The sequence below is a fragment of the Metopolophium dirhodum genome, chromosome 4 (genome assembly GCF_019925205.1).
Source record: "Metopolophium dirhodum isolate CAU chromosome 4, ASM1992520v1, whole genome shotgun sequence".
In the NCBI taxonomy this organism is placed as follows: Eukaryota; Metazoa; Arthropoda; class Insecta; order Hemiptera; family Aphididae; genus Metopolophium; species Metopolophium dirhodum.
The window spans coordinates 19,073,911-19,084,849 of NC_083563.1; the positions used below are offsets into that span (position 1 = coordinate 19,073,911).

At 26.6% G+C, this 10,939-nt stretch overlaps 1 protein-coding gene across 1 annotated transcript; it reads left to right on the plus strand.

The window, feature by feature from the left end:
• Window positions 1-5,215: 5,215 nt before the first annotated feature.
• Window positions 5,216-10,697, plus strand: LOC132943984 (uncharacterized). Its single transcript, XM_061013182.1, has 5 exons — window positions 5,216-5,444; window positions 6,929-7,224; window positions 9,870-9,938; window positions 10,031-10,120; window positions 10,441-10,697. Exons 1-5 carry the CDS (start codon window positions 5,216-5,218, stop codon window positions 10,507-10,509), a joined length of 753 nt encoding a protein of 250 aa, XP_060869165.1. The 3' UTR covers window positions 10,510-10,697.
• The last annotated feature ends 242 nt before the right edge of the window (window positions 10,698-10,939 follow it).

Below are 10,939 nucleotides of genomic sequence, written 5' to 3' on the forward strand. Positions count from 1 at the left end.
TTTTGAAATGTTTGGTAAATTATTATGGTTTTATAATGATTATTAAAGTATAAATGTTGAAAAGCTTAGTTTTTGGTTGCATTATTTTACTTTTGATATTCATATGATATACCAAATACAGCTCACTAAGTACTAACTACTAAAATGGTAAAATACATAATAACACTAAATTTGTAAATATTATGTCTATAGGGGGTGTGGGGGGGGGCAGGGCCTCCCACTATTAAATTCTAGTAAATTGTTAGAACCTACTTCATAGAAAATTCCTGAGAACGCCACTGAATACAGAATGGGCAGAAATCCAATTCTGTATAGGTAGGTAGCTGGCAAAAAATCGTTTTATTGGTAGGCAAATAGGCAATCTAAATCTAAATTGTTATAAAATCGACAGACCGGACCGGTCTCGGCGATTGCTTAATAATGATCGCCATCTATTGGCTACAGTTAGTGTAACCGCGGTGACGTCTAGTCCGTTACCTATCACGTCCACTGGGCCGCGTGCGATGAAAAACGATTCTGAGTGGTGACGGTTTTGTCAGTGTGGATATTTTATATTATATTAATATTGTTATTACTTATTATTAATACGGTAGCCGGTAAGTTGAATTAATATTATAAAATTACAATAAAATAACTAAAATCGTTATTCTTGGTTATTTAATATGTAATTTCCTCCAAATTTGAACATAAAATAACTATAAAAAAACTGTGTTTTATATTTTTTAGATTTTTTGGTTACAGAATAACAAATTTACGTGGAAACTTTTTTTAAATGTTTAATCCTTATCTATAAAGAATGAATATTTTATAAATGTTTAACTACTAAATAATTCGTAAATTCTCAATTTGATAAATTTCGTCAACTCGAACTTTAAATGCTTATAAAAACAATTGTGCCTATGTATTTTTAATATTTTTCAACTGCTTTTGTAACAATATATCAGGAGACTTGTCGAAGGTTTTTCTAGTACATATTTTACTTGTTTCGCATTTTGCGGTGGAAGGATTTACGAGCGACCTTCAAAACTAAGCTTAATAGCTTAAGGCATCTTAAAAATATTTTTACTCTTATTGAGCTATTTATGTATTTGAAATGTTGTTGTTATTTTCTATAAATATCAATACAAATATTTCACCGTGTTAAACAGCTTAATAATGAAATAGAAGGTTCGTGATAATTTATTTTAAAAGTATTAAATATACCTGTATACCTACCTATGCAAGCACGATTTTTTATTAGCGTTTAAAGTTTAATTTTGACAAAAGCTTATCAAAATCAAAAAATATTTTCAAATTATTTTGTACCTAGTTAAAAATTTATAAAATGCTCGTTTTTTTTTTTAACTATGGATTGACAGTTAAAAACAATGTTTCTCATAAGTAGTCTGTAGTTTAAATTGTAACCAAAAACTAATATTAAAAAAGGTGGATAAGTGGATGTCGCTCTGCTGTACAGTAGGTTACAAGTGGGTCACTGTAATGGATGGTGTTAAATTTGAATTCAATGATATAATATCATTGTATAAGAAAAACGATTCTGAGCGAAAACGGTCAGTCACCCTATGATATTACCAAGTATATTTGATGATATTATTGTGAATAAAGTAATTTATATATAACCTATTAACGTGGAGCCTTGTTTTAAATTTTCAATCCTTAGCCATAAAAGTTAAACATTTTATAAATTTTTAACCACAAAATAATTAATAAATTATAAATTTGATAAATGTTGTCAAAATTTGAACTTTAAATGCTTATAAAAAAAAACTGTGCCTATGTATTTTCAATATTTTTCAACTGCTATTGTAAAAATATATCAGGAGTCTTGTATTAAATTTTCACGCTTTTTTACCCAACAAATAAAAATTTATTGATGTTTATAGAAAAAAAAACTAAAAAAATTGAAAACTGAAAATGCCCGTAAACAGCTCAAAAAGTGTCAAAATATTTTCAAAATTGTATGGTGTATAGGAAATGCTAATATAAACATTCAGTGAAATTTTCATGTATCTACAGTTATTCGTTTTTGAATTACAAGAAAATAAGGAAATCGGTACATGAGAAATCGAGTGAATATCTAATGTTGTAAAAATATGAATTTAAAACGCTCATAAAAATTTAATTTGACTTTCTTGTAGAAATTTTTTTTTTGATAAAGTTAGACAAACTTATGAGGAATCTTGTATTAGATTTTAAAATCTTAGATTTAAAAAGAAAATTTTTTATGAATTTCTAACTCAAAATAATTTGCAAATTTTCGTGATTTTTCCGTATTTTTTCAAGATTTGAACTTTAAACGTGTATAAAAAAAAACTATGACTAAGGATTTTTAATTTTTTTCATCTGCCTTTGAAACAATAACCTAGGAGCCTTCTATTAAATTTTCAAGCTTTTTTACCCAACAAATAAAATTTTATTGATATTTATAGAAAAAAAATTTAAAAAAACTGAAAACTGACAATGTCCGTAAACAGTTCAAAAAAAGTCAAATTATTTTCAAAATTGTATTGTGTATAGAAAATGCAAATATAAACAACCAGTGAAAATTTCATGCATCTACGGTCATTTGTTTTAGAGTTACACCAATAACCAAAATCGATTTTGTTAAAAATCGATTTTGCGTAAAAATTCCCGTTTTTCCTTAATTTTTCTTTTGTTTTTCACATCGCTTTTGAAAACTACTGGGAAATTAAAATTTTGACCTCCCCAATGCACCAACGATATTCACTTTCCCATCGAACAAGATACTGAAGTCGAAAATCGAAGCATTATTTCGACTACTTATCGTGTACACAGACACAAAAATAAAAAAATTAAAAATAAAATAAAAAAAAAAATAAAAAAAAAAACACACATCATTGTAAAATCAATACATTCATCGTTTCACTCAGAATCTAAAATGTTAAATGAGTTACTTTAATAGCAACAACACGGTATACTAGAGGTATACGGTTTTGCTAGAAAAAGTCGTATGACCTATTTTTTCAGTTATTTTAATTTTACATTAATAGAGTAGGTAACGTTGATATTAATTTGTTTGAATGGTTAATGAAAACTAGATAATAACTTATGGAGACTTTTAACTTTTAACTTCCTTATTATATTTTAAAAATAACAATAATAATATTAATTTGTGGCTTCAAAGTAAATCCTTGCACACGGGTCCAAGAGTTTATAGTTACGGAACAGGAATTTAAATTTAAAAAAAAAATATAAAAAATGATCACAAAATTTATTTTTTTTATTTAGTAGTCCTTACTTTTGTTTTTATCGAATGTATGTATGTATATATGTATCCAAAGCCAAGATATATTGTTACATTCAAATTTAAGATTACAGCACAAATGGAATACACCATAGGTGACAGGTGTACAATAGTATTGGTAACCTTCTCAACCTTCACAAAATTATTTTTATTTCAAATAAATTCTGATATGGAATACCTATGGTTTTGTGTAAATATTGTAACCTATATACATTTTAACATATTATTATTGAATAAGTCTATTTACCTACCGTCAATCCAGGTGACTTGGAACTACGAGGTTAGATGTAACAATTTGGTTTTTGTTTAAACATTTCAAGATATCTATGAGGGTATTTAATATAATTCAATTGTACCTCCATTAAAAATATGTTTATCATATTTATGACCATAAATGTTATTTTCAACCATGCGATTGGTCTAATCATTACCTCCGAAAAAAATAGCCAAACATTTTTCATGATCACATCGATTTTATCATTGCTTTCAAAAGTGCTTCTGATTTTAGTGATAGATGTCGAGTTTAGGGGTTTGTATATTTTTTATTCATTAAAGGATATTTTAAAAGAAGAATATTATATTGTACCCAATTGTATAGCTTTAGATATATTTTTCAAAAAAAATCTAAGGATGACTTGTAACATCATAAAAACGCATAGGTACAATGCATAAAATACAGTTTAGCTTCCAAGCGATTTTTTGAAATTTTTTTTATTCTAAATGTGTATTTTTTCATGCTTAATTTGATAGTATTTTCAAAAAAAGTCCCTCTTACTTCATTTAGAAATTATGGTAAAAAAACTTCAATTGCTTATTTTTAATTTTTTTATTAACATTAAAAGTAAGTAAGATATGTAAATTCTAATTTTACTAAAATGTTAAGCATGTAAACATTTATAAATATTTTGTTACAAGTCAACTCTAATGTTCTTAAATTGAATTTTCATAGTTGTTACAAATCACCCAAAAATTGAGGTGACTTGTAACACGTATTTTTTATTTTTTTTTTAAGCGAGTTTTTATCAAAAAACTAAATTGAAGTTTTTATTCTATTCATTAGACGTATGTGGAAATAAATATAATTTTTGTAGCCTAGTGCGATTTCTTTTAAGCTCATAATACTAAGAAGTATGTCAAAATCGTTTCAAGTCATCTGGATTGACGGTATATAATATAATTTATTATACTTAAATATTAATGTTCATCATGACATAAATCCGGTTTGAAGAGCTGTCAAAAAAATTGCTTCTAAAATATAATACTATTTGTTTATAAATTCAATACATTATTAGTGGACATAGAGATAAATAAATAATTTAATCCAATCCACTACAACAGGTAGCAAGTTTAATTGATTTCAAAGTACTTCAAAATACTTGATATCAAAAACTGTTGAACTCGAGTACTTATACTTGCCGAGTATTTGCTGTCAAAATATTTTAATGTTAACTTTACGAACAATGGAAACAATACGTACTTTAGTTTCCTGCGGACTGCGAACTTGGTGTGTTACAGTGAATTATTATGACGTATTCGGCGTGGAGTAATCTGAATCTAACATATTATGTTGGAAAAGTAATCGGTTTCTTTCCATTCGCCGGTAACCACAAGAACTTATCGTTTTGCTATTCAGTAATTGTATGGATATTATTAGGTTTCACTTGTGTTATAACCAATATTGAAATATACGAATATACTAGTACTATACCATCTACACAGAAACTTTTAAAATATGTAAATTATTTTATTAATTTCGTAATGTACCTTAACATTATATCAAATTGATGATTACAGATTAACTACCATAATCTCTAATTTCAGGTTATTTTATTTGAGACATACGTCAACTCAATCGTGTCGGTTCTTAACGTAACACTTTCAGCATGTAGGAGTAAACAGTTTTTTGAAATACTTGATTCGTTTTATCAATTTGACAAATTTACACTAAAAATGCATTGCCCGTCGAATTATAAGGCACAAGAATTTTACTTAGTATTCGTATTACTTGTTGGGACTTACCATGTATCTGCCATAAGTTTTTTTTTAAACAATTACTTTATTGTATTATTTTTGTGGAGTTTGATCTGTTTGTTGACAATGGTAGCAGTATCACAATATATTGTATGTATAAGAATGTTAAGAGACAGATACAAACTGGCCAACATTGTGTTTAAAAACAGTAAGTACCTATTCAAATAACAAAATGTAATATTATTTAACGGTTTATCGAACATGGTGACCATCCAAAATACCCGCGGGTATATTATTAAGGGGGGGGGGGGATGGTCAAACTTATGATTTTATTTAGTCCGATCTGACCAGTGATATATTTTATGATCTGACCAACGATTATGACCATGATCGTCATATCTCATATGTATCGCGTTGTGGATACAACAGTACAGTTACAAACTCACAACTCACAGCGCTAAACTACATTAAAATGAAATAAAATGTCTGTTGTTATTAAAATAAATATAAAATATACTATATTTATTACTTTATAAAGGCAGGAAACTCTCGATTATCTGTGGTCTTCCGTGGAACTATCTACAGTATCTACATGGTGTTTGTGTACAAATGTACAATATAATATGAATTTTTGAAAAAATAAATGTAAATGATATGTATATTAAAATTAAATGCATTTTTAAATAAAAATATAATCAGACTTGTAATAGAATGTAATATTCTAAAACATATAAAAATAAATAAATAAAAATGCAACGTGTACTTATCTAATTTTTATTAAATATTATTATTTAATATTACATAATATAATTGTTTTAATAATATAAAAATATACAATTTGTGGATTAACCCCACGTTTGGCTTATCTGTATATACTATATTATACTACCATGCCTCTATATTCCATCGGTTAATCGAAAGTTTACTGTATAAGTACCTTAAATTAATCAATAATCATTAAGTTTCAAAATAAACACATTTATTTTCATAAAGATAATACATATAGTCTGTCCAGTGAGAGAACGCGCCGCGCACCGTCCAAAACTAGTTCCCCCACGCAACACCATGCCATAGGAGAACCTGTTTTGATAGCAAAGTGACGCGGGGGATGCGCAGAATCAGCGTTTCTCTCGCTGGACAGAGTATAGATTGTTTGCATTATAAAATTACATTTTTCATTCTAAATTTGCATCAATATCATATTTAGACATGTTAATTATGTATATTATTGCATAGAGAACTAAAATAAATAAATTACAATAAGGTACAATATGTTGGCTTACACTTCATACTAACAAGTAACACTGAGACATCAACATAACATCATCTTAAATGTACACAGTGTTCGATATTTAAAGTGGACTGTATACTTTTATTTTAAATTGGTTAGTGTTTTATTATACTATACACAATAATGATTTTGGTGGACGGTAGTACAACGTTCGAGAGACTACGAATGACAACTGATCGGTAAAAACATTATTGTCGTTACGATCGCCAGGCGAATAAATGTTATCGCGGATCGTGACAGTCGAGATAATACAATTTATTACAGTTATTATAGGTACCTACCTAACACACAGAATAAAAATGAATATTCTTAATTCTTACAAATTTATCAGTCTTGTCAAATATGGTTTAAAATAAGAATAATTGTGAACAAAAAAACACTTAAGTTTTTGTTAATTTTAGGTATTTGCCATTCAACAACTACGGAAAAATGTTTGTATCCAACTGAAGTACACTATTTATTTATCAAACTACGGAATTTGACAGAGGAAGTCAAATCATATTATGCTTTTCACGCATTACTCATCATCATCGAATCAGTTTTACTCATTGCTTCGAACGTAACAAAATTAGCTTTTAACTACACCAACAATATTGACACAGCTTTCGTATACAACAAATTGCTTTTAGTTTTTTGTATTTTGAAGATGATATTTATATTTTTCATAGTTCGAGAAGCGCACAATACAATACAAGAAGTAAGTTTTATAATAAATTCATTTATTATTTAGTTGTTCATTTTACACAGTTATTAAATTGTATTATATACCTAATATAATATAAAAAAAATTAAAATTAAAATTGCCGTAACGTTTTAAAAATTGTATTTTAAATAGTTATAAAAAAACACCATTAGTCCAGAAATAATTGAAATATTTTAGATATAGACAAAAATGTAATACCTATTAGTTAAAGTTAAAACACGATAAAATTATCTTCAATAAATTGAAATTTGTAATACATTAAGTCATACATATTTAAATTGTTATCAAAAATAATATTATTAAGGGATATAGGTATAGTCGTAATTTGAGTAAATTATAATCGATGTAAAAATAATCAAACTAAAATTCAGGGCCGTATTGAACATTTTCCGCCCCGGGGCAACATATTTTTCCACCCCCCAAAAAGTTATTTCTTAAAATGTAAGGTACCTATTATTTTGGGTCATAATGTATGACTCATAAATGTGGTTAGATTTTGAAAATTTTTTTTTTGGAAACAAGTTAAGAACAATCAGTGATGCAAACAGAATTTGTCGGTAGGACTTAGGTTCAAAGTTATACATGAGTTTGCAAATTCCCATCCGTCGGGGGTTTTTTTTATTAAATGTCTTAATTAACAATCTAATATACAGTAAATACAATAGATAATTTCTGATTTCACTAAAATTATAAGGATAAAAAAACTCACATTTACAAAAAAAAAAAATCAAAAATGTAATTTTGGTATTTTAATAATAAGATTTTAAGGTTATGAAGTTTTTTTAATCTTATAACTTCTACAGAAAATTGTACCGACTTTTTTAGTGGAAAACACGAATTTTAAAGAAAAAATTTCATGAAAATCGATTTGCAGCTAAACTGCATTCCTTCCAATATTTCATATTTTCATTTATTAGTTATCTCTTAAATCTCTAGGAAAACCAATGTTAAATAAACATATTATAGTTTTTATAAAAAAAAGTATAAGTAAAGTAAAAATAAAAATGAATACAATATTACAATGATTTCTTTATAAGCGTTTAATTTTTATCTTACTAAGATAATTAATTATGAAAAAAAATGATTGCACATTAATTTGAAAGAATCTAGTGTCTTCGGTATCCGAGTAGTTTATCAGTTATCCAAGGAATTCCCGATCGGCAAATCAGATAACATGACTATCGACAGTGCTCGACTGTTGCCGAGATGTGTGTGTATTGTGTCGCGACGCCGTGATTGGCAATATATTTTTTTTTGAGATACACTTTGTATTTTGTAAAGAAGTTTCACTTTAAAAATATTACATCATTAAATATTGAAAATATAAAAAATTAACCTAATCAGTCTTAACCTAACCTCTCATAATCAGCCGTCCGGGGCTACAGCACCCGGCAGCTTCCCTAAATACGACCCTGCTAATATTTATAAATATTATAAGATCTATTACTATAAATGGCTAGGGTTTCGACGCGTTTTGCATTGTTCTCCAAATTTAACTATGCAGTGCGCTCGTTTTATAACATAAGGTACGTATTGTGTATTTTTGAATCAGAATAAGAAATATTTTTTGAATATTTGGACAATTTTTAATTTTAAGGTCATTTTTTCATTTTTTTAGACCATTTTACCACTGAGTTTATTGAACACTAAAATCTGGTTTATTTTAAGATTTTTTCTGTTAAGTTATAACTTAAAAATATGATATTATTTTAAATTATATTGTTTATTATACATTTAATTATGTTTTAACATCAATTTAATTTATATTTTTAGAATAAAAAAATTCAATTTTATAAACTGATAACGAAAAACTTTTATTTGTTTTTATACGATTTCTTAGACAATTATAATATTCATTACGCATTTGTTTTAAATAAAACTACTGAAAAATTCCAAATTTTAAGTTCTATACTTTGATTTTTAACTGCCATACAAAGTCTACATACATTTCTTAAATTTTGGTATTATTAAAATGCATTCAAAATTAAAAAAAATGAACTTTTAGAAAACCACTATCACTTACAATTCTTAAGTCACAAGACATTTCTAATTTTACACAAATTAAATTATTTTTTAAGAGTTAAAGTATTTAATTTTCAAAAGTTATGTGTTATTATACAGATATAAGATATAAGATGTAAGATGTAAGCTTATATATAAACACATTAATTAACTATAAGGTTGACCATAATTCGTAATTTTGTTTAAATAATACAACTTTAAATTTTATCCCAAGTAAATCATTACAGTTATTAGTTATTTTCATTTTCTATATTCATCTGGAAATTTGTTATTTCTAAAGAACATAAAATCCATTAACATAGTCTTAAATTCTTAATAAATTGTATGGCATTCTTATTCTTATTCTTATTTTAAATATACTCAGTTTCAAAAGGGAATATACCGATTTCACGCATGTCGAATGATTCGATTGGTGCGTCGAGAACCACGTGATCACGCTAACAATGGAAAATTGGTCGCCGACCGGTATATTCTCTTTTGAAAAGGAGTATATATGTGTATAAGTACCGGTATTGTTACTATATTCAATAATTTATTATCACACATCATTTATGAGTCTTATAATGAACATTTGCATGTCAATAATTAAATGTTATTGTATGTTTATTGTTGTATAGTCAAAAAAAACTGTTTTGATCGCCCATGATGTACTCCGTACTACAACAAACACATGGATTGTCAAAGAAGTAAAATATTGTTGTTTAACTCATTGAGTTCTAATTAGTCTAATAGCAATTAATATTTACTAATATTTATGAAATATTTTCATTGTACATAGTTTGAGGTGTTCGTATTGAATTGTTGGAACAATCCGATCATATTTGATGTGTATGATTTTTTTGATTTGGACTACAAACTACTTCAATCAGTAAGTGTCCTCTCTATATTCATTTAAAAACAACATAACACTATTAAGCATTCAAAACTGACTTAAAGAAAACATTTATTTGTTTCCTCTCTGGACTCTGACCGACAAACAACATACAAGCACGAGAAAAAGCATTCACACAAAATCGTAATTTTATGGATTTAGAGTAATCTTAGAATAAAATAACTTATTACAAAAATTATGTATAGAGTTTATGTATACTTTTGAGGGTTTGGCATATCGATTTTGTATTTTACTTTTAGGTTTACGTTTTTAAATAGCTATTGCATTTTTTTAAATAATAATAATTCATTTTTCAGATAATTGCATCCATTGTCACTTATATTGTAGTTTTGGTTCAAATTCAGTTGGCCATATCCAGTCAATAATTTGAAAAGAAATAGTACTACGTAGTATGATGGACTAAAAATAAATGTTTTATTAATTATTATTATCATGGATTTAATTGTGCATATAATTGCACTTTAGATGATAGAAATATCATTATGTAACTTCAATATTTATATTGGTTTTGTTTATTTCATACTAAAAAAAAAAAATATTATTTTATAGTTATTAATTTAAAATACATACATATAGTACCTATGCTTATATAATATACAATATAATATAAAATAAACTATTTTAATCATACTGGCGGATGGTCGCTGGTGACTCGCATTTTCAAAGTGGTCTATCATTGTATTACTTCTTAACTCGTAGGAGTAGGTATCAATCGTCATTGTACACATTTCACTAAATAAAATTGTACCATTATTATAATTAATAATACTGAATTATTGAGTATAGTTTGCCTTA

What these genes read in the sequence shown, in the direction of transcription:
- LOC132943984 (XM_061013182.1), top strand. Translation starts at nt 5,216, where the DNA reads ATGCATTGCCCGTCGAATTATAAGGCACAAGAATTTTACTTAGTATTC. An exon ending in ACACATGGATTGTCAAAGAA is followed by an intron (nt 9,939 to 10,030) that starts GTAAAATATTGT and finishes CATTGTACATAG; the next exon opens with TTTGAGGTGTTCGTATTGAA. An exon ending in ACTACAAACTACTTCAATCA is followed by an intron (nt 10,121 to 10,440) that starts GTAAGTGTCCTC and finishes TTCATTTTTCAG; the next exon opens with ATAATTGCATCCATTGTCAC.